Source organism: Haemaphysalis longicornis, unplaced genomic scaffold (genome assembly GCF_048455015.1).
Source record: "Haemaphysalis longicornis isolate Haplotype H1 unplaced genomic scaffold, Haemaphysalis longicornis Haplotype H1 scaffold_9, whole genome shotgun sequence".
Lineage (NCBI taxonomy): Eukaryota > Metazoa > Arthropoda > Arachnida > Ixodida > Ixodidae > Haemaphysalis > Haemaphysalis longicornis.
Window position 1 is genome coordinate 161,056,832 of NW_027526460.1, and position 26,456 is coordinate 161,083,287.

At 49.2% G+C, this 26,456-nt stretch overlaps 1 protein-coding gene across 7 annotated transcripts in view; it reads right to left on the reverse strand.

Moving 5' to 3' along the window:
- The window catches only part of LOC144151343 (dermonecrotic toxin SPH-like), a 120,590-nt gene that overhangs the window by 84,062 nt on the left and 10,072 nt on the right, over positions 1-26,456 (reverse strand). For 4 of the 7 annotated variants that reach the window (XM_077682354.1, XM_077682353.1, XM_077682358.1 and 1 more), the window contains one exon: positions 25,361-25,601. In XM_077682354.1, coding sequence (XP_077538480.1) covers positions 25,361-25,601 — 241 coding nt within the window. The remainder of the gene's footprint in view (positions 1-25,360; positions 25,602-26,456) is intronic. The other 3 variants (XM_077682357.1, XM_077682355.1, XM_077682359.1) reach the window with 1 other exon arrangement.

Genomic DNA, 26,456 nt, shown 5'->3' on the forward strand with positions numbered 1-26,456 from the left:
ACCAAACAGCTCAATGAAACTTGGAATGGCCCAAGCTTTATTCTAACACGAAGACGTGGAGCTGACTGTTTCCCTACCGCGTAGTAGGTGTCTTAATATCTGTGTAATACACAACCCAACCCGCTCGAGCACTGAGGACTTTTGACAGGTCACGTTGAGCCGTTTGACGTACGCGTTTATACTTCCCGCCAGCTGAACGGACACATCATCAGTAAGAGCATGAAACCTATTGCTGCGCGTATACGCACCTTCACCACCCGCTACATCCACTCCCAGCCCGTGCATGTATTAATCGGTGACCCGTAATGTGCGCGTGCTTAGTAGTGAAAGACACTGTCGAAGATCTCACTGGGTAGGCCCTTCAAGATGAACAAGTTATATTAGCTGACGTCTGCATTCGAAACCGTCAAATTGCTGTTTATCAGGATTTGCAGGTACTCGACGAGCTGGAACGTGCGGGGGTTGCGGTGGTGGCAGCGGCTGTCTGTTGCTTTCGCGTCCATTCGCGCTTGTGTTCGGCCTGACGTTACTTCCATTCCCGCTCTTCTTCCTCCAAACAAAGGACATGGGCCCGTCCTAAAACGAGTTCAAAAATAGAAGACTTCGAGGTTTTTCTAGCAGACAAAGACCTGACCACCTGTATCACTCCCCCGACGTAGGCATCTCGCCGTCGGTTTGAGGCACCATCCCACACCGAAGCCGCTGAATTACGGAAGACAGCTGACGGGTTGCATCCAGCCGTGAGGCTTCGATGTTTAAATTTCCCACCATCACAACGGACATCTCATCTGTAATGGCATGAAGCCAAGCTTTGTGTGCACGTTCCCCTGCTCTCACTTCCAACCCTTGCGCGCATAAACCGGGAACCTGGGACATGCGCATACTCAGGCGTGAAACACACCAGGGAAAGTGTCACTCCGAGAGCATTTCAATCTGAAGAATTATAGGCTCACGCCGACATTCCCGCCGCCCAAGTTGCTCTTCGACCCGGAGTGATTCACAGCAACTTGGCTGGATGGAATGTGAGGGAGCAACTGCGGCGGTTATATTTGAAGCGGCGGCGCAGCTTTTCGTCGTTTTCACACCCATTCGCGCATCTGTGGATTCTCCGCAATCATCTGATAAAGGCGCTACCACCGTTGTCAGCCGAATGCGGAACTTGTGAAAGAGGCATCCGTAGTGGCTAGGAGCATAACAGTCATGATAGAGTTATTGTAGTGGCGATGGTTGGACCCCGAGCGGCGCCGAGTGAACGTCTTCACCGGAATGAAAACAGGGGTGTTAGACATGTACTGGTTCGCAGTAAAAAGGGCTTCACGTGCATCCTGCGTGATAAGCTTCAAGAAATGTAGCGCTACAAACGACGAGAGAAAAAGGAAGAAGAACGAGACAGATCCGCCACTAACAACTCATTTAGTCCAAGGAAAGACGGGTATAAGTAGCTTGTCTCGAAACACACATACAGACACACACGCACCAAAAATACGAGATTTAAATAGATACGATGAAAACAAAGTAGCCACTGCTGAAGACAGCAATCACATCTGTTAATCTCATGTTGCCAAGGATCCGGCAAACAAGCGATTAAAAACGTGATTATTGTGTTTAGCATTGGTTGCTTTGTCTTTATCGTATGTTTTTAGATGTCAAAGCATTTCTCAGTGAACGCACGACAACCATCAAGCTAGGTTCGCTCACTTCACCAACTCTCAACACGCCCCCCAAGGGAACGCCTCGGGGGTCGGTAATCTTCCCCTTACTCTTTAATATCGCTCTATTACAACTACTGGACAACTAGCGAAGATACTGAACCTCCGACACGCATTATGTGCGGATGATCTAACCCTCTGGACCACCTATGGCTCCAGCGTCGAACAACAGGACGCTCTCCAACAAGCCGTGGACGAAATCATCTCCTACCTTCGTCTCAGAGGCCTCACTTGTGAACCAGCCGATACCGTCCTCCTGATCCTCACGGCATGGTCCAGAGAGCTCGCTCCCCGACCCACCCCCGACCCTCAAGTAACTATATTAGGCCAACCAATACCCACAGTGCCTACTCTCCGGATCCTTGGAGTCCCCTTTCATCATGACGGCACCTGAGCAGCACTCCTCCCCAACTGCAGGCATCCATCACCCAGCTGACTCACCTTATAGGCAGGATACGCAGTAAAAAAAATCCGCCATCTCCAGGAAGTGAATGATGATAAGAGGGGTGAAGCTCCAATGCTTATCGGTAAAAGCGTGAAACATTCGCCCATACATCATATAAAGACTCGACACGTCAAGCTTACCACCGCTCCGTTGACAAGCCGATCGACATCGATGGTTATGTAGGGGTTGTTTTGGATGATGAGAATCTCCATGGGTGAGTTGGCGAATTCTGTGTGTGCCATTTTAGCTACCTTGGCCCTCGACTTCTGCAGAGCGTCTTGTGTCGGTACGTGTCTTGAGCTCGCAGGCGACGACCGACAACCTCTTCTTCCTCTTCTCCTTGTTCCGTAGCAACGAACGCGTTGAATGTTTTGACCTCTTCGGCCAATCTTTCGTTGGCCAATCCCTAGGGGGATCCTACCACAATCATCATTAATGTGCCGTGCCGTATACAGGAGAAACGAGGGACGGGACAGGGCCCGAGCAAGAGGAGCTTCGCCCCTAAAATCTAGGCCACACGGAACCGGACACATGCCGATTAGTGCAACTGAGCAGAATGACATATGGCACACCCTACCATAACCTTCAGCAGCACGAAACCACCAAGCTTGATGCCTTAATTCGCAAGGCCTACAAGATGGCACTCCGCCTGCCCACCTATACATCAAATGATAAATTGCTAAAGCTGGGGCTACATTACACCCTTGCTGAGCATATTGAGGCACAACGCGCCTCTCAACTGCGAAGGCTAGCGCTCACCCCAGCAGGCCGGGCAGTGCTCCAAGCGCTCGGTTGGCCATCACTGAATTATGAGGAGCAGCCCCAACGCCTACCGCCCACCACCAGGACAAGACTGCGCGTGACTCCAATACCACAACATATCCACCCGACCTACAACCGAGGCCGGCGGGAGGCACGAGTACGTTATATCATTAAGAAATATGAAGCCGACCCTCAGGTTGGTTACACAGACGTCGCCCAAGACATCACATCAAACCGCACCACCCTTGTCACTCTCAACTCCACCGGGTAGAGTGCAACTGCGGCTACATACCGCTCATGCAAGGTCCACACTGCCGAAGCCCTAGCAATCGCCCACGCCGCAACAAACCACTCAAGCCTTCACTCCCTAACAATCATCTACTACTCCCAACAGCCCTGCCGCCTCTACCAAGCAGGCCTTGCCCCAACTCAGGCATACCTCTCCTACAGCGGCTGCCCAAGATCGTACAGTCACACTCATTTGGGGAGCTGGTCAAGCTGGACTCCCAGGGAACGAACTAGCGCATGCTGCAACCCGAGCGCTTCACTCCCGGGCATTCCCATCCAAGGAACTGGCGAGCCGGACACCTCAGTTATCTCCACCTGACTCACACCCCTCGACACGACTTCCAATGCTCTTCTATCTGACTATACCCACACACGAAGAATATACCCTCCTCCTCAGTACACGCTCACCAACTACGAATCTTACACATACCGCCGACTACAAACTGGCACATTCTTCAATCACGCCATCCTACACCACATCGCCCCCACCATCTACCCTTCCCACTGCCAGCACTGGAATACCCCTCTCACCACTTACCATATAGTATTCTCCTGCGCGTACTCACCTAACCCCCTTCGCTCCGCCTCCCTGGAGCAGCGGGAGACTAAGCTGACCAGTCCGGACCCAATCCGCCAGCAGGCACTGGTCTCCCGGGCTCTCCAATCAGCGCGGTCACATCACGCAGGGACTTCGATTTCGACGAGACGGTCGGTCAGGCGAAGCAGCTGGGGGGGATCAGGCCGCTTCTGGTCCTCGGAGAATTCAACGCCCCGTACACGACGTGGGGTTACAAGTTTCAATCCAAGCGGAGCAAGGCCCTCGCGAAGTCCTGGAACTGGTGCTCCCCAACGAGCCTGGGGTAGCGACCCGAAGGGGAACCGGCACGAACCGGGACACCGTCCGGGCCCTCTCGTGGCTCGCGGGGACTCTCGACGTGACCTGCCGCAGTGATGACGTCAGCCTGGGATCCGGCCACTACATTCTGAGCGTGACAATCAGAGGGCCCAAGTTCAGAGCGGAAATCGACACGGCGAGGATCACCGACTGGGACAGCATGCGCAAGTGCGGGCCACAAGCGGCCAAATCTTCCGCCGACGCCGAAGAGAGTAGTGGAAGACCGTACGCGGAGTGGGCAAGAGAACCAAAGGCTGCGCTCGATAAGTTCACGGAGACCATCGCCCCGACAGCAAAGACACCGTTAGTCGAAGCCACGCTCGCGCACATGTGGGCGGCTCGACACTGGCTGACTCGGAGGTGGAAACGACAAGAAGAAACACAAAGCTGCCCAAGCGCATAGCCTCGCTGAACAAGGAAATCTCCGAGTACGCCACCAAGCTCTGCCCGGAGAACTGGATGAGCACGTGCGACGGCCTGCAGGGCTTGCTGTACGCGTGCAAGACATGGTGCCTCCCGTGACACTTGGTCGACCCGCTAAATGGTAGGGTGGCCACGAACCGAAACCTCACCAAGGTCCACAACCCCTACGCCGGGGACGGCAAGAAGCTCATCGAGGACCTCAAATCGAAGTATCTCAAGACGGAGCGCGGGCAGTTCTCCCTGCCGGAGGAATACGGGAGACTTGAAAATCCGGAGCTCGACGAGCTCTTTACCACCACAGAACTACTGACGTCGATCGACGAGAGCAACAAAAAGAGCGCATCCGGCACAGACGCCATTACCTACCGACTCCTGAACGACATGAGCGACGCGGCGACGGCCGAGCTCCTGGACCACATCGACCTTGCCTGGGAACGCTCGGAACTACCCGCGGAATGGAAGGAAGCAGACGTGTGAAACCCCTGACAATCGCGAACATGCGCCCGATCTCACTCACGTCTTGCGTCGGCAACGTCGTGGACCGCATGGTTCTCTGAAGACTCCAAGGGTTCCTGGACGAGACGAACCAGATGGCGGCTACTATGTACGGCTTCCTCGAGCACCTGTGCACCCAAGACGTGCTCCTCCAGTTAAACGAACTGGTGTTCGAGAAGGCCACGAGACACTCACCCCGCGGGATACTTGCGTTAGACCTCAAGGGGCCCTTAGATAACGTTTCCCACGGAAGCGTGCTGGAGAACCTCCACAAGACGGGATTCAGCCGCAGGACGTACGGCTATGTCGAGACCTTTCTGACCAAGCGCACAGCAACCATAAGGATAGGAGAGGAACGGTCCGACCAGATCGAGTTCGGAGACAGGGGCGCTCCGCAAGGGTCGGCCTTGACGCCGCTGCTCTTCAACCTCGCCCTCGTGCCCCTGCACAGGTTACTCCATAAGATCGAAGGCGTGGACCACGCGTTCTACGCCGACGACATTACGGTGTGGACATCCTGAGAGGGTTCCGAAGCCTGGGTGGAGGAAACCTTCCAGAGAGCGGCGACGACCATCAACGAGTATGCCAAGACCTGCGGGCTGAGCGTGCCTCGCAGAAGTCGGAGCTGTTTATGGTGCAGCCAGATAAGCCCAAGAAGGAACCGCTGCCGAACGTGATCGTCACGATCGACTGCACGAAGCTCGAGCCCACGCAGCAGGTCCACATCCAGGGCCTGTTCCTGCGCGACGACGGCAAGGCAACCGCGGCCACACACGAGATCAAGACCGTTCCGAGCAAATCTCGAGCATGATCAGAAGAGTCACCAACAGGAACCAAGGAATCAAGTAAGACGATGCCCTGAAATTGGTGCAGACGTTCATCGTGCCCTGCATCACTTTCTCTGCCCCGTACCTCCAGTTGAAGAAGGCAGACCGTGAGGCCCTGGACACTGGTCACAAAGGCGACCAAGCTCGCCGTGGGAGTGCGCGTCCACTCGTACATGCCGAAACTGCACGGCATGGCACGGCAACACAGTGGAAACTGCACGGAAACACAGTGGACGAAATGGTGGAGGCTCACCTCTCTAACCAAAGGATCAGACTAAGTCAGACAGAACACAGACGGGCCGCCCTGCGCAAGGTGCGATGGAGCATCGAACCGCAACCAGACACCCAGCCATTAACTCCCGAGTGGAGGGACGTGGTAAAGACCAAGCCCCTTCCCAGGAACATGCAACCCGGGAAAAACGAAGGGAGCCGGTCCGCAAGGGCCAGGGCGCTGGCCCGCCAGCTCGAAGAGGATTCCTACGTCGTCTACGCGGACACGGCGCTTCCCAAGTACGGAACCAAGGCTACAGCGGCAGTCACCACCATAGACACCCTGGTGACCTGCGCATCGGTCCACACGACCCGATCGATCGAAGCAGAGGAAGTTGCTGTGGCCCTCGCGCTAACACATCCGAAGGCCGGCACTATAGTCACGGACTCTAAGAAGGCGTATGCCAGCTTCCGAAAACGGAAGGTGTCGCCCGCGGCACATGCGATATTGTCCAAGCGAAGGCCCCCGAGGCGAGCCTTAGAGCTCGTGTGGGTGCCGGCTCACTCGAAGATGGAAGTAAACGAACTCGCCGACAACCACGCCCGAGAGTTGTCCGTCCAGGCCTAAGACGAGCCGGCACAGCTGCGCCGCGTCTTGAGCTACAGAGAAATTACTGACACGTTCAGAGAGCGCAGGTGCATATTTCCCAGGCCTCACCCGCAATTGAGCCGAAAACAGCACACCCGTATCCGAAGAATACAGGCAGTGCCGCTAGTGCATCCCACACTTCTAAACAAGATGTACCCGGACAGGTACGAGAGCACTTGCCCGTTCTGCAAAGACAGACAAGGCACTCTGGCACACGTCCTGGCGGAGTGCGAGTCTTTTGAGATCCGCCTGCCCCCAGCCCCTATTCCCACACCCGACCCCAGAGAGCGATGGGAGACCTTGTAGTCTAGCCCCGAACTGACGATCCAGCTCGCGCTGGCAGTGAGGGGCCAGGAGCTGCTAGACGCATATGGGACCAGAGAAGATGGTTCCACCCCATCTGGTGCCAGCGTGCACTAACCAATACCTTATTGGGCTCAATAAAAGTTGATTTTCTCTCTCTCTCTGGAGAGGACTCGCTCCACCAACCACCCCCGACCCTCAAGTATCTATATTAGGCCAAGCAATACCCACAGTGCCTACACTCCGAATCCTTGGAGTCCCCTTTCATCATGACTGCACCAGAGCAGCACTCCTCCCGCAACTGCAGGCTTCCATTCCCCAGCTGACTCACCTTATACGCAGGAGACGCAGTAAAAATGTAGGCATCACGAAACCGGACACATTCCGATTAGCGCAAGCTCTCCTACTGAGCAGAATAACATACGCCACACCGTACCTTAACCTTCAGCAGCACGAAACCACCAAGCTTGATGCCTTAATTCGTGGCCTACAAGACGGCACTCAGCCTGCCCACCTATACCTCAAATGATAAATCGCTAAAGCTGGGGCTACATTACACCTAGCGTCACTAAATAACCGTTTTAGAGTATCGGCACTCTTTTCTGTCATTGTTTTTTGCCGCCGCGGCGGACATTGGCGCATTTGCATCACGTGACCATCACGCCGCCGGTGGCAGGCTCCTGGTCGCTGCCATTTTGGTTCGCAGCCTCTCAGCCGAACTTCGAGTGTTGCTGTGAAGCCTACTTTTTCCTGCAAACGTGAGTTATTGCCGCTAAGGACGCACCACAAGGCACAAAATGCCTTTGTGTGTCGTCCTGGGCTGCTTTAACCGCCATAAAGACGGCAAGCGCATGCTTCGCTTCCCGCTGGGAAAATCCGACGGTGACCGCCTGCGTGCGTGGCTGGAAATCGTCGATCGCCAGGATTTTCAGCCGACGGCGAGCTCGAAAATCTGCGAGGTGAGTCCGTAAACATTCATTTCGTGAACTTCATACTTCGTGGAACGGTTTGAGTTCTCACACCGCTCTCGCTGGCCTCTAAGGCGTCGTAAAATCTTCCCCCAATCCGAAACACCGTAATTCCCTGAAGTGCGCCTCGCAACTACCGTGCTTCCGCCAAATATTGTGCGTGAACTTTTTTTCTGCGAGAATTAACATTTTCAAGCACTTCGGTGCACTTTCCTCGTGTGTAGTGTTCGCTTTTGTGTTTGGGCAAGCTTCGCTGCTTCGTGCGCGCAGAACTTCGATCGCCGTATGCGCGTCGTAATGCGACGCCGTGGCAATAGCGTCACCGTGGCAACACTACAGCTGCCGAATATGTTCTATGTAACGGCTGCAGCCCTTGCCAGGCGTGCAATAAATTCACGTTGGCAGCGCCTAATTTCATTTCGCACATTTTATACCCTTCTGTGTTATTGAAGTAGCAGTTGTATGTCAATACTTTGGGTGCTCAGTGTGTCTACCCTTGTTCTTGTTTTCTAACTTGTAGAAGTTACTCCCAAACTGCTAGCAGACAAAACTGTGCGAGAGCATGTTCTTGTCATTTATTAACGACGCAGTCCAGCTTCATCTAAAATTGTTAGTAAAGACATGTTTAAACCTTGACGTTATGTTATGACTGAGTGAAGTGAAATTAGGTGCATATTAAAAAACGCAGCTTTAATTTTGATTCTGCATAGTGTGTAGGACTTACAGTTGACAAAATGATATCTGTCAGGAGCCTAAAAACTCCGAAAGTATCGCAGAAAATTACTACTCGAAAAAATTTATTGATGCTATCGTAAATTGTTGTTTGTACATTCTCAACAGGACCACTTTGATGACAGCCAGTTCGAGATTGGTAGGGCAGATGGGCGACGCCTTCTAAAGTGGAATGCCGTGCCCACAATTCCGGCTCAGGGGAACACGCACAAGAAGGCGCGGAGGAAAATCCGGAGAAGTCAAGAAACTGGCCATCACTGTACGTGCTTCATTTGCCGAGTTCCTAGACATTGAGATGCGGCACTTTCCATATGGCGGCGTTGTTTCAGCTCTGCTGTGCTTATTTTTGTGTTGAACGCAGCATAAAAGTTATCGTAGTTGGCTAGCTTTCCATCTGTTGTGTTGTCCAAACTTGACATGAATGGCTCCATAAAACTTCGTTGCAGGTGCAAAGAGAGACGTGCCCAAATTGAGCACAACGAGCAAATTAATGAAGTTGCACTGTGAACTGCAGTGAAATTTGGTTGAGCTGAGCAGTTTGCTTGAACATGCCCACAAACATACTTCTTACATTCGTAAACAACTTCATAAATCTAAAGTGAAGCGTTGAAAAATGTAAAACAGCTGATTTTGGAAAGAACAAGTCTGGCTGTAGCAAAATTATCATGATAGATGTTCATGTCACTAGCCATCTTTTTACTTCACGACATGACTGAGCAGCTATTCGCTTCAAGCTCAGTTCAGCCTGCCTCGTACCACATCATTTCATGCACACCTAGCAGCAAACATCTCGTACCTAGCCTACGTGCAGCCGTAGTTAAGGGAAAACCAATTTCTAATGAGCACAATCTTTTTGGAGATCCTAGGGGCATCAGCAGACCATAAGAGCCACCACGACATCTGTTACTTTTAATCACAGAAATGATAACAGCGCGAGGAGGCAGCTAGAGCTAGGCATAGGCTACAAGCCCACATGAGACATTGATGTTTATATTTCCAGCCGTTGCAGACACTGACTCGGCAGTGGCTGGCCCTTCCCGGAGGTGTGAAGAGGGTGTTCCAGTTCCAGAAGAGGGTGTTCCTGTTCCAGAGGGTGTTCCATGTGACATTGAATTTCTGCCTGATGAACCTGGTAAGATCCACGCTCACCTTCGCGTAATTCAGGCCGTTCGTCTGTTGTGAGAGCCAGTCGGCTCTTTTAAAGGCTGGCTGCAGAGAGCATGCCTAAGTGTTCAGTGTGTTTTTGTGCTCCAAATAAACGGCCCCACTGGCCTAGCGTTGCTTGTATAGTAGGAAATTAGAGAAAGTATGCTTTCCTCTCATTTGTAGCTCCTGTGTGCCCTGCAGACACGCAGACAGACTACTGCCCCCAACTGATGCCCGCTGAGCTCGTTGTGGAGACAACAGGCCTTCTGTACGAGCAAGAGGTGGATTTCCTGGAGGCCATGCCAGAAGGGCAAGTCCTTACTCTGCCCATGACAGATGCGGACACAAGTGAGTGTTGATTAGGTTATAAAGGCCAAGGAACTGTTGTGATTGAGAACTCTCTATAAAAGTTTTTTTTTTTACACAGGTGCATTTGCTCATGAGCCAGATGTTCAAGGGAACACCTCCTCTGGCATGCATGATGACACTGGTAAGTTTTGTTGAAGCTTTGTGAAATCTATTTATCTGCAATAATGCAAATAAACTTAATTGCAGCGTTGCAGTCCTTGAATGCGAAGCAGATTTGTTAGCTAAGGCCTCAATGACAAGTTACTGTTAAAGTGTGTACATTTTGTTCTTTTTAAACTGTTTTGTTCGTACCCTGAATATCGCTGACTTCAAAACCAGCCATAACCACCGAAGAATGTTTTTCACCCCTTCGCATCCATTGTAAACAAGGCACGCAGTGCTTGAAGCAGTGTGGGAGTTTTGCTGCAGAAGGAGCTACATCTTTGGCTGTAGGAATAGCGGCCCACATACTAAGTCAGGTTGCCAATACAGAAGAGTGCGGTTTGCCGAATGCCCCTCGTTGCCACTGAAATCATGAGCCGTGGTGCTGATGTGTGCCAAATATATTTCAGCCAGTACGGGGGACTCAACGCCACGCCAAGTTCTGCGGGACATCCTGAACACAACAGTACCTCTGGAAAAGGTACGAACAAACCCTTACGTTTTTACCTAATTTGTAAGCTTTGGTGGCATTGTGGGGCAGCTCTTTTTCTGAAAAGTGTGAAAATTCAAGCTACTCTTTTGCAAAAAAGTTTAGCATGTGCTGAAGAGCCACGGCTCTCCTAAAAATAAGTGTATAAGCCTCCATTGTAGCATGCCTGATTGGCCGTACTACACAAGGACTTTCGCCGACATAAACCTGGCCATGTGTAAATAAGAAGCGATAACTCCAAGCAAAGTGCACATTTATTTGGAGTCAGTAATATATGTCTAACTCCAGTGTTCATGTGAAATGTAGTCCTTTCAGGGGGAGGCGTGCAGTGGAAGCCAGTGTGTACACCAGGCTACCATCGCAGAACTGAGGCGCAAGCTTGATCTGCAGCAGAAAAAGATCACGAAGCTTGAAAAGCAGCTGGAAACTGTCCTGAGTAAGTGTGCAATGGCTAGCAGCAGGAATCTTCTACATGTGTGCAGCGCCCACATCCATTGGGTCTGCTCATTGTTTTTCCGGTACTATTGGCGGTGAGCTCGACCACGGGCGGCGCTGCGAAGCGCACCTCTGTGACGTACGCTTAGGGATTCTCGCATTTTTCGTCTGCTTCACTCGGCTCGCTCTCCCTGCTGTTTCTTTGCGCTCGATTGACGTCTCATGCTTGTCCGCACCAGATTTTGGGTGTGCGTAACTTTTTATCATAATACTAGACTTAAAATCGCATACACTAGCTCAAGGCGCGAGTTAAAATATAGTTTTGGATACCGGTACGGAAGAAACATTGCCGGAGTCGCCCCATTCCTTGCGAAGCCGGTCCTGTGTGGAGCGCGAGGAGTCGGAGCTAGGCATCAGTTTCTGTATCGAGCAATCTTTCGAACGAAGAAAACAGCCAGATGCTAGTAACTGACAACAGCGAAAATACAAGACCAAAACAAATTCCAGGCCTTCGGGGCTGTCAGCTTTGGCCGAAGGCGTTACGATTCCCAGTAATCATATGTAAGGTAAAACAGTTTTTGCAACCTTGCCGAATGCTCGAAAGTATTGTATCTCATCTCTTTATGTTGTCATGGTATGAAAGTATGCCGACATGCACTATGGGCTGCAAAAACTGTAGGTTGAGTTCCAAATAACCCACTGTGTGTACAGGCGCGTGCTGGTTTTATACCAGGCTTCTAACTAGCAAGGATATTTATTGAGCAAAAGACACACGTCTATACATTAACACTATTTTGTTCAGACCTGGTGGGATATTTGGGTACATTTCCCACCGCGATATCTTCCCAAAATTCAGATATGCTTTACAGGAAAACTGCACTCAAGAGGAGGAGGTGCAGGAGGAGGAGCAAACTTTATTTAGCCGTAAAATCGAACTGATTAGTGGGCCGGGTCCTCATTCCAGGACCACAGAGTAAGAGTAATTTTCTTCAATTCATAGAACGCCATCCCGAGTAGACCAGAAGTTGTTCTTTACGCCTGGAAGGGTTGGAAAACGATGAAGAGCTGCTTGGAAATAGTCATTGGTTCGATTCTTGTAATATATGCACGTATACCCTTTATTGCGTTCGCTAGCGAGTATATCAAGCCTTCAACACCGTAATGATGTCCTAATTGTTCAGGTTGAGAGTGAGTTCATTATGACAACGATGGCTACTATAGAAATTCGGAGCACAAAAGCCGCCTTCGAGTACTCTAGATAACGTTGTCTGGGGCGCGATCACGCTGGCGTAGCACAAACCTTCTCATTGTATTTGCATGCGAATAAACAACGCACGCTGCGGATATGCACCCTCTTGCACGCAGCCATAACGAAAGCCAATTTGTGAAGAAGGGAATGTATGCCATACAGCCCGAAGAAAATATCCACACGATCTTTGTGAGCCTCCTAACCTCCCCTAAACTACTAATATTAATTAATGCGTTAGGCACAGAAAAAAAAACATTCATGTGTTACAAGTCAACGAAAACGAAAAAAATAGGACAGCTGCTTTATTTCCTGCTGTGCGATGCGCTTGTAGGGGCCCGCTGCTTGGTACGTAGCATTAGAATGTTCAGTCTTCATTTGCTACCTGCATGGTTTCGGTGTGATATTGTTTCCACACAAGGGCAGATGAACCATGCAGGGTGTTTATGGCTTGATGTTTCTAAGCCAAAGCATCAGTCTCATTTTGCATATTCTCTCATGTTCCAGGCAACAAACTGTGGCATCTAGCTCCTGATCAAGCTGTCTCTGCAAAGAAGAAAGACGCACGTGGCAACCGTTGGAGTGATGCAACGGTGCAAAAGGCTCTCCAAATGCGGCTAGCCTGTGGCAGCAGGGGCTACGACTTTTTGAGGGAAGAAGCCCTACCGTTGCCGTCTGAGCGTACGCTGCAACGACGCATCGAGGATATCAAGTTTGAGCCAGGTATTTATACAATTTTTTCTGTGAAAATGTCATCATTCAAAGCTTGACTGTAAAGAGGGCAGATTTTTCTCACTCTTACTCCTCTTTAAAGGCATCCTGGAAGAACTTCTTCCAGCCTTAAAGGCCAAGCTTGACACCATGCGACCTGAAGAGAAGCACTGTGCCCTGTTACTCGACGAGATGCAGCTAACTGCAGGCTTGGACTTTGATCCCACCGTAAAAAAGCCAATTGGCCTTGCAACAGCCCCACTTGTTAATCCTGACCCTGACAAGAAGTTCACTTATGCCACGCATGGCCTGGTGGTGATGCTGACAGGGCTGTCTTCTCGGTGGAAGCAAGTTGTAGCTTACCACTTCACAGGTATGTCTGAGCTTGTTTAATATGCTCACAAAAACTTACAGTAAACTAGTTGTGGGAATTTTTTGTTAGGCTTAAAAATGTATCTAGCAGTAAAGAAAAGCCGGCGAATTAATACATATAAATGGAATGTTCCTGTTACTGAACGACCTTCAAATAATGCCCACACACAAAATATTTTAAGGTGAAAGCCCTAGATCTTTATGTTGCATGGAATGCACAAGGTGGAGAAAGTCGTAGGGAACACAAAATGCAACAGAAAATCGGAGCGCGTACCGGAAAAGGTAAAACTCATTGGCAAGGGGATAGGGGGCCGTGGCTCGGAAAAAGCATGGCAGACCATTTAACATTCCGGAGTAGCGTTCACAAACAATATAGTGGGCTTCGCAGCAGCAGCACCAGGAAACACACAAGGCCCACCATTGCCTTGTAGAGAAATACTGGTAAAGCTATGCACACAGTGAGTAGTTTTGTGTCACTTGAGTAGCATCCACTAGCAATATAGGGACCGGGCGGCTGAACGGGTGGCGCCACCACTCGGCACTCCCCTCGTCAGTGGAATGAGCCGGTGCATTGGACTACACAGCCTTCCGTTGTTTTGGCCGTGTTTGCTTCGTTTCTTTGAATGTTTAGGGGGTGTTGTGAGCGTATTTGTGTGGCCAAACGAAGTCTAGACAGCTCTGTTAAAATCTTAGATGCACTGATGGCTACATAAACTTGTCGGACGCTTCTAAAGTTGGGTATGGGCTACAGTGACAAGCCCTTTTTGCCGCGATCTACGCTTGGCTCCACCTGACATGAGCACGAATAAAACTACTGTTATTAGTATTCATTTCTTCTTAAATGCACTAACGGCTACGTAAACTTATTTGACGCTTTAAAGGTTGGGTATAGGGGCTGCAGTGGCATGAGCGCTTTTTTCAGCGCTCTCCGCCCGATTTGACTAGGAATAATACTATTGGGATTAGTATTCATTTCTGCCACTTTAAATTATCTTCACTGGTTTCAATGACTACGGTTTCCACACCAGCCTTAATGATGGGATACCTCGATACGTGTGCTTTGAAGAGAAAGGTACCTACGTACGAGTTCGATTACCATGTTTCTGTTGAAACGTCGTGGCGGTTTCAACTTTCTCTAACTGTGAGCTTTGATCCTGCGGTTGTCGTGAATGACCGCACGGGAGCCTAAGAGCCGAAGCGGAACTCCTGCGTTTGTAGTGGTGATATTATCAAGAGGCAAAGTTATTCAACCACAGCCCAAGCTAAAAATCTTCCCCCTCCCCTCCCCATGTTACCGCCTGCGTGGAATAAAGGCTGGCACGATAGTTAAAAAATGTGGCACTGTTAACTTCAGCCCGTCTTTTTTATTGGTTAAGCATTCTTTGCCGAGCACCTAAAAATCGTGTAATGCCTTGTGAAGAAACCAGAAATGCACGACTAGTTGCCTTAAATAGGCCTGCATGCGCCTGAGTCCTCTGGCTCAGACGCCTTTCCGACACGCTGGAAGCCGTTAATAGGATTTGGATGGGGGTTCATGGACGAGCAGAATAAACGAAAAAATAATTCAGCCCTCCGTCTAACAATAGTGATGGTGGAACGCGAAGCTTTATTCGGACGAAATAAAATGGGAAATGGTCAAAGCCGTTGCGACCAAAAGACCAGACTGCGTGCTGGTCAAATTCAAAGCTCACGTAGTCAAAGTTTAAATCCAGAAGGCCAGCAAGGATTCCCTCACGAGAAACCTTTGCGATAAACCACCATCGTCGTTATACGGAGGAGTGCACGGGTGCTTGTGGTAAAACGTGACCGTAGCATTCGCTTGTGAAACTGATGGGAGGTTTTTTGCATCTCGTCACACGCAGTAATTATTTTTTGAAAAATTATTAACCAATTAGCCAGCAACCAAGTCTTATTACAGGCATAAAGCAATGCTTTTCCACGACAAGCACTAACGTTCTGCTGCTATGCGGTATTTATTCTGTAAACGATTTCCAATGGCTGTAGTAAATGTATTTCTGTGATCTTAAACACACTCTCACCGTAGTTAATGAAGTTGCTTAGCGTCGTCCATCAGAATTTTCGTTTTGAGATAAATCTTAGAAGGTACACCTGAAATTTCTCTTTCGCTCGTGCACGACGCCGTTTCGTCATCAAATCTAAGGGACGAAACATTTACACAAAGGAACGGACTTGCATCTCCAGCTTGACTTCCAGCTTGGCGCATTGAACGTCATCTGCTATTTGTAATTACTAAGTATGGGCGTAAATCAGACACATGGCATGCCTCGTAAAGGTCGCCTCTGCCTTCAAGACGACGTCAACAGTGGACTCATAAGTGCGCGTATTCAAACGAAGTTCCACTGCGTACACTGCCGGCCTCAGCCAATCGCGCAGCTGGGATCGTAGTTTCTGCTGCGGGAAATGAGCTAGCGGGTCGAATGGCCGTTCCTTTTTTCCCAATTATGTAGCTTATTTGAGCGAAGTGTGCGTTAAAAGTGGAGTCGGTATGATTCTAACCAGGCCATCTTTCAAATGAACTAAATTTGTGTTTTGTCCTTATGGCCCCTTTAAGCATCACACATAAGACACAAACGAAGTCGATGCTTTCTTGAAACAAGTAAGAGATCTGCTTACACTACCTAAAGTACCGTACAAAGTTTGTTCAAACTATTTGCTTAATGCCTTTGCGCGTCAGGTGATTCCACCGATGGAGCCTTCCTGAAGGAGTTCATCTTCTCGGTGATCGAGAAGTGCGAGGGTGCGGGCTGCCACATCGATGCAGTCATCTCGGACATGGGGTCCTGCAACAAGGCTCTCTGGAAGATCCTTGGCATTTCTGCAGGCCGGTACTCCAGACCTTCTGTCTCATGTCGCCACCCCTGTGCAGCTGGCACTGACAGGCAGCTGCACTTTCTGGCGGATGCACCCCATGTGCTAAAAAACATCAGGGGTCACTTGGTGCGCGGCCAGTCATTCTTCCTGTCATCTGACACTGTTGCCAAGTACCATCTCCCAAGCAATCAGGTGAGTCAAAGCTAACTGTATTTTGCGCCAGGTGGTCTCACAAAGTAATTTTCAAAAGATTATGGTCATAGGCTTTGCCGGGCAAGAAGTCCTGTTATAAAGCTGTGAAGATTGCCAAAGAATGGCCGGATTGTTATATTATGCTGAGGTAAAAACAATAGGTCACATGACAGATCTGCAGTTATCTTGTGCCCGCTGATGTTCTTCCGGCTACCAAAACAGAAACAAGTGAGAATAGCTAATTCGTGACGGGCAACTTGGCACCTGTTGTTGCATTTCTCAGCACGATGTCTCAGTTCTGATTCTTGACCGCACAACATCTTTTGTTCACTAGTGGAGGCAAGAAAACACATGCTTTTTCTTTTTTCCTAGTGGGGGCAAAAAACGCTCTGATTAAAACTAGCTTTCAGCACAAGCTACGAATCTCACATGGCTGAAAACTGTTTGTTGTTGCCCTTCACTATGGTGAGCTCACAGATCAGGCACAGCGTGAGCACTTAACACATACGATTTGAATTCTGAGCTCACTGGCGTGTTTCCACTTGTGGTTTATAATTTATGCCCAGTAGAGGATCATAATGGGAGAAAGAATAAAAAAGGCGGGATGAATAGTAGCATTCTTAATCAGCTTTTATGTGTGGGAGGGACAAAATTTGCAGTGACAAAATTTATAATGTCATTTATGTGTCGTGCTGATGGGATAGATGGTATTTAGTAAAATAGCCTGAAGTCTGAACCTAGATTACCCCTGCAACTGTAGACATGTACTTGTGGGGTACCTGATTCAACTAACGAAATGGGATGGAAGCTTAATTACCGTAGTTCTTACCTCACATATGAGCCATGGTTTGAATCCATGCGTACATTGAGCTCAGCTAGTTGCGGCATCCAATACACCAGGAATACTTTGCTAATTGTGCTCAACTATTTTTTCTTTCCACATGCTAGGTTTCAGTGCACCACATCAAGGTGCTGGTCAAGGAGGATGCCGAACGAGATTTGAAGTTGGCACCACATCTCAAACCGAGCCACCTGGAAGACAACCACTTCGACAAGATGAATGTGTCTTCAGCGGTAGCAGTGCTGAACCACAGTGTGGGTGCCGCATTGCGCGTGTTAGTACACTTAGGCCTGCTTCTTGAAGAAGCCATAACCACAGCGTGGTTCGTGGAGCAAGTTTTTAAGTGGTTTACACTTATGACATCTCGGTACATTGGAACCGCCATGAGCAATTTCAAGGAGAGCCGCCATGATGAAGCCGTGGCCTTCCTGGAAGAATTCATGTGATGTTTTCGAGCCTCTCCATCAAGGCCACTTCCACTTACCGGGACTTCTTCAAGCCTGTCCAGACTGGGGTACTAATCTCAACAACAAGTGCCCTTCGGATCCAGCACGAGCTTCTGAACAAGTACAACTTTCTGTTCGTACTGCTGTGCCGCCTTACCCAAGACGCACTAGAAAACCTTTTTTCGTGCGTGCGTTCCAAGAATCCGGTGCCAAGGGCCTTGGAGTTCAAGCTCACCCTGCGCCTGATCATGGTGAGCCAGTTCTTCAGGCCAAGCAAGAAGGGAAGCTATGCTGTGGACGAACGGACGCAGTTGCTCGAGTTTGTGGAGCTGAAGAAGGCTGCCTGTGAGGAGGATGCTGAGGCGTCAAACCTTCTTGACGGGTGCCTTTTGGAGGATGAAGCCACGGCGCTTGATGATGTGAAGATGCAGTCGCTCGTTTACCTGGCTGGATACATCACTCACAGCGTCACCAAAAAGTTCACGCTGTGCAACACGTGCAAGGAGTACTTGCAGGCTGACAAGGTAGACGAGAACGACCACCTGTTGGCCTTGAAGTCGTACCGGGCACAAGGAGACCCAAGCCCTTTGGTTCGCCCATCGCGTCATGTAGTGAAGCTACTGCAACACGCAGACAACGTGTTCTGCACGTATGAGAGTCAGATCTTGACCACCCCCCTCTCTGCATTGGTCAACACTTCCCTGCAGTCCCACACACTGCCAGGAAACTTTCCCCAGTGCCACGATCTGGACAAGCGTTTGACTTCTGCCTTCCTCATGCTGCGACTGCGTATTGCCCTCCGAAAGCTTAGCAGCAAAGCAAAAGCCGCAAAAGCTAAATGCGGTTCAAAAAGCGTTGGCATGCGAGCCGCATTGTCGCAGATCCGCTGACTTCCTGGCAGCCAAACAGTCTGCGTGACTTAGTCTTTGTGACTGTGACAGCATGTTCTGCCACCGTGTTGCCAACAAGATCCTGAAGAATGGTTGGAGCAACTCCAACCGGCCAAGATGTTTCACTGATTGAGTGTGGACATTAACGCAGTGAAGCTACACCTGGGCTTTGAGGCGCACCGTAGCGGAGGGCTCCAGGATAATATTGATCACCTGGGGACCTTTAACGTGCACTGCGTGCACTGCAACCTCGACACATGGGTGTTTTCACTTTTCATCTCCATCAGAAAAGATGCCGCCATGGCTTGGAATCGAACCCGCATCCTTGAGGCCTGGTTGTTTACCGGCTAGGACAACAACAAACCACTTAGGCCAATGTGTTTCTGCCTAGAGTACACGACGTGCTTTTGATTGGAGAACTGTGAGATGTTCAAAGCCAAATTTCTGAAGACATTCACTATGCTTGGGTGAAAAGAACGTACTAAGAGCTTGCTGCAGTCTTGCAAGCAGCACCATAATGAAGGGATCACTGTGTGCTTTAAGGATTAAGGAGATGAAACCGTTTCACTGTACTGATCCAGAAATCTCTGAAGCGAAGAAGCAAGAACCCTTTGCTGGTCTTGTCAGCAACTCCCTGAAGATGGCTTCCAGAGAAACCTCCGAGAGGCAGTTGCGATGAAGACCCTTCAAATTTGTTGATGGCAGGACCGCCCCTCATTCATGACGAATCAAGCCAACATAGAACATTATCAGACAGCCTATGTTAAACCATCTGTGCTGTTTGTGAAGAATTAAGGGAACTTTTCCTGATGTTGCCACGACCCCAAGTTGCTTCTCTAACCCATAGGATTCATTGCCATTCGTTGTTTAGTCTGCTGCCATCACCATGAGGTTTTAGCCACCGTCTGTTGTCACCTGTTGGACCACCCGCAGTGCAACGCTCCACCTGCACATAGACTGATATGTGTTGAACCCATGATCCTTGTGCACTACCTCACAAAGAAGTCGGCCACACCCACCATCACTGCCACTACAAGCGACTTGGTTTTCGAGGTTTCTCATTTGGTGGATCCACCTCTTGCCCAGCCAGTGCCTGACTAAACGTGACAAGTACCTCTCTAAGACCAGCCAAGGCCTAGTACGCTTCAATCGTTCTCTGTAGCCTAATTCGTGTGGATCGCTAAGCCGCCGCCGTGCCACTGACTTCATGAATGGAAGGTCTCCCAGGCCATGCAAGGCAAACTAAAAGCACCACCTTCTGCAAGTGAAGTTTGTTCAAGTCAAAATAACGCAAAGTGTCGAACAATTCAGCAACGCAAAACACGTGAAGCCCGCTAATGGACCTGCAACCCCAGTGTAGCCCTGATGTGACGTCCTAACACGAGGATGACCACAGGCTGCCCCGCACATCTGAATCGACCGACAGCCATGAACTAGGCGGTAACACACAGTAACCACTCGTCAACACAAATGAGTCGTGATACTAAGCACCGACACACCAAACTAGCTATCGATTGATGGCTTGATGAACAACAGTGTATTATTTGATCGGCTGGCCAAGTCAGCAGGTTTCTTAAAAGCCTTAAACAACGTACTGCTCTCATCGCTGACGATTGTGTCATGCTGCCTCAACAAGCGAGCCTGGTGATTGCTGTCTACAGTCTGCATGCTGTTCCTGATACTGATGCTGTCGTGGTGACGGACCAGTGCTTGCTTTTTGACCACAGGGCCTCCATCGCAAGAGGCTTGTGCTGTTAAAGCAAGAAAATATCAAGTTTTGGTCATGAATTTCACCAAAGGGTATCGCACTCAAACAAGTGTGCATCCATAGTGTTGCCTGAAGAAATTTACGAAGCATGTTATGTGATCACTCTCGCCAACTCTCAGTTTGAATTTGACAACATCTCCAATCCTGCCTTTTTTTTAACATGAAGTTGGTGCTACTTCAAGAAAAACCCTGCTGCAGTGACTGTTTTTTGTGGACTAACTTTACGCTAGACACCCCTGGTGAAGCTCCGAATGGCCACCAACAATGGAACCCAGCCTACACCGCCATCATTCCAACGTGTGTTTTCACACGAGTGTGAAGGGAGGAAGTGCTGCGGAATGCTTGCTGCGAGCTGCAAAATCGCCTCGGCACCCACTTGTTGTGCTTGTGCATTTCGACGAGTTAAAGTGGCACACCTGTCTCATCTACCTCAGTGGTGGTAGTGTATTCACCCGGGGTTTCGACAAACACCTTGCAATATTAGTTGGCAATTGAGGCAGTCCGAACAGGCAAAACATAACAAAAAAGACTCTGGAATGGCATATTTTAAGGCCGTGTAGATGTGAAGGAAGAAAAAGGACTGCTTGATATGTGGAAAAGTAAGCGGTGATTATCAGTAGAGTGAGGTGGAGTCCACCATTATGCCATTGCATTTTATTTTTTTCAACATGAACTTACCCTCATTTTGCTACCACCAGTGATGGAACTTTTCTTTCTACTCATTGTTCTACTCATTTAAATTAAGAGGATGAAATGTTTGAGAGTTGCAGTTGCTAAAAAGTAATTAATACAACATCTGATGACATATGACATAATAGAATTTATTGATCAAATGTTTTGACTGGTGTTTTTTCCTATACTGTGTTTCAAAAGGATTTTTTATTGCCTTATTTTATTGTGTGTAATTGGGCTTACTTATTGTAACGCCCCCCCTCCTGCTAGGGCGGCCAATAGTATTATGTAAATAATAAAAATCAAAAGAATACTATACCGAACTGATCTGGTAAGATACGACACAAGTGTATACATTTTTTTAGAATTTTAATTTTTAAAGCTATCTGGTGCCTTTTATGTCTACTGAATTTGGAAATTGAATCTTTAGGATACCTACCGCTCGGCTGCATAATGATTTGTATAAGTCGCTTAGTAGCCACAGGGCACTATTAAAGGACAGGTATTGCCGGCCTTGCTGTACGAAATGTTCACTCCTGCGTGTCGGAACTCTTTTACTTGTAGTGTCCCCCACAATTACAGTACAATTAAAGCCTGTTTGAGCCAACCTGTCCAATGTATTGTGCACCTTTACACTTACTGATAGTGCACATTTATCTCTGTGTATATAGATTTGAAAACCCTGTGTGTTTGCATCAGTTTCAGAAACCATTACAATCAGTAGACTTGGTTTTAGATGCTGTATCTTTTTGTGCATGCCAGTGCTTTCAGGTTGTATGCTCCAATTTTCGCAATGTAATCTCTCTGCAATGGCAGCCAACTGAATTCAAAACAACTGTTTTAACATTTCATTGTGTGTGTCGTGCCAAAGAACTTTTGCTATGCCATCATGTTCACTGAATGTCCACAGGTTTCCTTATGCAGTAACAGGAGAACTGCACTCAGTGTCAGACAGTGATGTGTTACTAACCTAAAAGCAGCCGACCTAGCCCGACACCAAGTGCAGTTCTCCAGCTACTTCACAAGGAAACCTGCTGTAATCAGCCACCTGTTATCTGTCTGCCACAAAAATGAAATGCATTGTTGTTGACTAATAAAATGTTTATTATTACTCTGAGTAATCCTTTATTCCTGTGTTTCTACTTGCATTGCAGTATTCGGTGCCTGTTATTATTAGTGATGTCTACTTGGATTCCCCAGTTGATTCTTACAGAAGTGGACTTATGGAGATTTTTATGAAAAACAAATTTGTTTGAGGTAATGAGGCATAGCTTTGAAGGAAATTTAGCTAGAGCCACAGAACACGTTTTATTTAATGGCTCTAAGTGTAACCATCGCATCCAGAGCCACTAAAGCCACGCTTAGAAGCATTTATTTGTTTTGACTCTAATCATGGCCATATGCACAGTGATGTGGTTTCTTTCGTATACTGCGAATGGCGCAAATGATCAAGCAGCAAGTTTTTGCTGCAGTAGGGCTCGTGTAATGGTTCTATAGTTGCGCCGTTTGAGCAAAAGTTTGCTTTCAATGCAATTAAAACACGCAAAACAGCGTATTATTGCAATGCCACCAGGCCATGTTAAAAACATTCATCATGTGTAAAAGAAAGCGACGGCCAATGTTAATACTAAAGTACTCGCAAGTGGTTTCTTTAACGGTTAATCGTTAATTACGACGAACCATATGTCCTCAGCCCTGTTGCGCTAATTAAACAAAGGCTTCACCCTCGTTTTAAAAGCTCAAATTTATGCTAACAAGCATGCATGTCGTGGGGTGGTAAATTTAAGTGGCACCGTTAAGCAATAAAAGCTTTGAAAAGCGGGCCCAACCAAGTCCACTGTTTTGAAACGAGGTTGTGGTGGTGGCGGTCAAGTTCTTTTGCCGCCGCCGCGAAACCGAAACTCCGGCTGGTGAACGACCCCGGCGGAACTGGGTAGGAACCAAGATGGCGACCGCGCCGCCGAAGTGGCGTTACTCTTAAGCGTAGCTTATTTAGTGGCTCTAATTACACCCTTGCTGAGCATATTGAGGCACAACGCGCCTCTCAACTGCATAGGCTAGCGCTCATACCAGCAGGCCGGACAGTGCTCCAAGCGGTGGGTTGGCTATCACTGAATCATGCAGAGCAGCCCCAACGCATCCCACCCACCATTAGGACAAGACTGCGCGTGATCCCCATACCACAAGATATGCACCCCACTTACTGCCGAGGCAGGCGGGAGGCACGAGTCCTTTACATCAATAAGAAATATGAAGCCGACCCTTAGATTCGTTACACAGACGTCGCCCAAGACCTCACATCAACCCGCACCACCCTTGTCGCTCTCAACTCCACAGGGCAGATTGCAACTGCAGCTACATACCGCTCATGCAAGGTCGACACTTCCGAAGCCCTAGCAATCGCCCACGCCGCAACAACCCACTGAAGCCTTCACTCCATAACAATCACGTACTACTGACAACAGCCCTGCCACCACTACCAAGCAGGCCTTGGCCCACATCAGGGCATTCCTCTCCTACAACGGCTGCCCGAAGATCTTACCACCACACTCATTTGGGGAGCTGGTCAAGCTGGACTCCCAGGCAACGAAGCAGCGCATGCTGCCGCCCGAACGCTTCACTCCCGGGCATTCCCATCCAAGGAACCGGAGAGCCGGACACCTCCGTTATCTCCACCTGACTCTCACCCCTCGACGCCACTTCCAATGCCCTTCTATCTCACTACATCCACACACGAAGAACATACCCTCCTCCTCATCACACGCTCACTAAGTAGGAATCTTACACATACCGCCTACTACAAACTGGCACATTCTTTATTCACGCCATCATACACCTTATCGCCCCCACCTTCTACCCTTCCTACTGCCAGCACTACAATACCCCTCTCACCACTTACCATCTGGTATTCTCCTGCCTATACTCACCTAACCCCCTTCCTTCCCCCTCCCTGGAGCAGTGGGAGACTGAGCTGATGAGTCCGAACCCAGCCCGTCAGCAGGCCCTGGTCTCTTGGGCTCTCCAGTCAGCGCGGCCACGAGGCCTTCTGGACTAAGGAGGCTTCCCACACCCCTTCCCCTTCCCCTGTCGCTCCAATAAACGTTCAGCACCTGTATTTTTTTATGTGTGTGTGTGTGTGTGTGTGTGTGTGTGTGTGCGTGCGTGCGGGCGTGAGCGCGCGTATGTGCTCGTGTGCGTGTGCGTGCGAGCACGCGTGCTTGTGTGTGAGTGTGCGTGCGTGCGTGCGCGCGTGTGTGCGTGTGGGTGTGTGGGTGTGTGCGCGTGTGTGTGTGTATGCGCGCATGGGTGTGTGTGTCAACAAGCTATTTATACCCGTCTTTCCATAAATCAGTTGCTAAAACAGCCATGAAGACAAAATACAAGATGGGTTTATTAGAAAAACTGCTTAGTCCCGATAACAATGATACCAATATAATCGCAATCTTCGAAAAAATAATGGAGATATTAAAAAAACGTGTGAAGCAGTCGCCACCCCATAGCCAATTTCCCTAAACTTTTCTATGACGTCACGGAACCTTGTTTGTGCGATTTGCGGCCGCCTAACTGACCTGTCGTGACGACACATGACTGGACGTCTGTAATGGTGCCCTCTAGTGTCATTTGACGGCATTGTTTGAATGCTAACGTGCAGGTAATGCACTAAAACTATGTTTTATTGTTGGACCGTATGACGTAATTCTTGGTCATACACGTCACTGTGGCGCAAAATTTCAAGGTTTTAAATATTTCTTGCTTTTTTTGTTCAAAAAACATCTTTTGTGGCTGTAATGAAACGGAGTGAGACACTGAATTCTAGTTCTTTGAAATTAAACGAAGTTGTATTTTCTCTTCATGGCTCCTTTAATAGCGCATCTGTCTCGTCCTTCCTTTTTTCTGTGGTGGTTTAGAGCGGTATTTTTCTTGAAGCGGTATGGACCAACTAGCCCAACAGCATATTTGACTACGTGATAGGATTTGAAGCTGCAACACATGCTCTGCATCCGACAGCACTCCGAGCATATCACTGCGTGTTCTCTTGGAATTCCATTTGGCAAGACAGGAATCCCACGAATCGTTCCCTGTGTGTGGGAGCCTCCACTCACCGCGACCGGTGGTCCTCCTCACGTACCGTAGGAAGGTTGGCACCTGGTCCTGGACCTCGCACGCCCTAAAGCAGTCGCAGGGAACCCCGTGGAAGAGCTTGAGCGCGGTGCCATTGTCCGCAAACGTGACGTCAGCCTCGACGGCGTTGGCCCCTTGCTTCATTGCCTTATCCAGTTTGACCACCGAGTTGACCATGTGCGCGATGTTGTACACGGGCCTGCGGTCGTCACCTCTCGCCTGCTCCTCGGGCGAAGAGGAACGTGCGCGGAAAATGAGACAGGATCATCCCACGAAGTACACGCTCGCTGAAGTCCAACGTTGCCGGAAACTCAGGAGCCAGCGACAAGCACAAATCTAAATGACCGCCACGCAGAGGTGAGAGCAGTTTCACATATTTCAGGTAAGCAGCAGTACAGATATGTGGACCCTGGCCATAAAAGGCGGACTGCTTAGTATTCCACAATTGCCCATTATCACTCCCTCTCGGGGCGATAAGGTTGTAATGTAATGTAATGCGTGAAGTTTACTGCCATAGATATTAACCACTACTTTTATCCTCCTCCAACGGAACATTGGAGGACAATGTTCTGTTTCACATAAAAAAATGATCCTTTATTTGCTCCTTTCGTTGCAACTGCCGACAAAAGACGACAGTCTTTCGCCGTGTTGTACGGAACGGCGTTCCTGGAACTAGTTCCTTTTTGGAGGAACGGAGGAACGCCACCGTTCCATTAAGGATCGGTGGAACTGTAACGGCAACTCATTAGGTTTATAAAGCAACGGTAGGAACGGTTTCATTCTGCAAACGTTGTATCACTAGGATTTGGCTGGTTAGATGCCCAGGCTTGAGTACAAAAATCCACAAGTCGCACTGTGTTTATTTTCCTATAAGTTGGCTGCTTTGCCCGCCCTGCAGCGTGATGTGCTTCCTGGAGGGTCAAAGGCTGAAGAATAAAGACGCAGTGGGCCGCAGCGTGTGCTTGCATTCGTGCCGGTTGAGCTGACGCGGCATTCAACGGGCAAATAGCACAGCCGCGAGAATGCTTTCCACCGTTCACCGGTCGTCTGGTGAGGCTGCGCGTCTGACCAATAGAA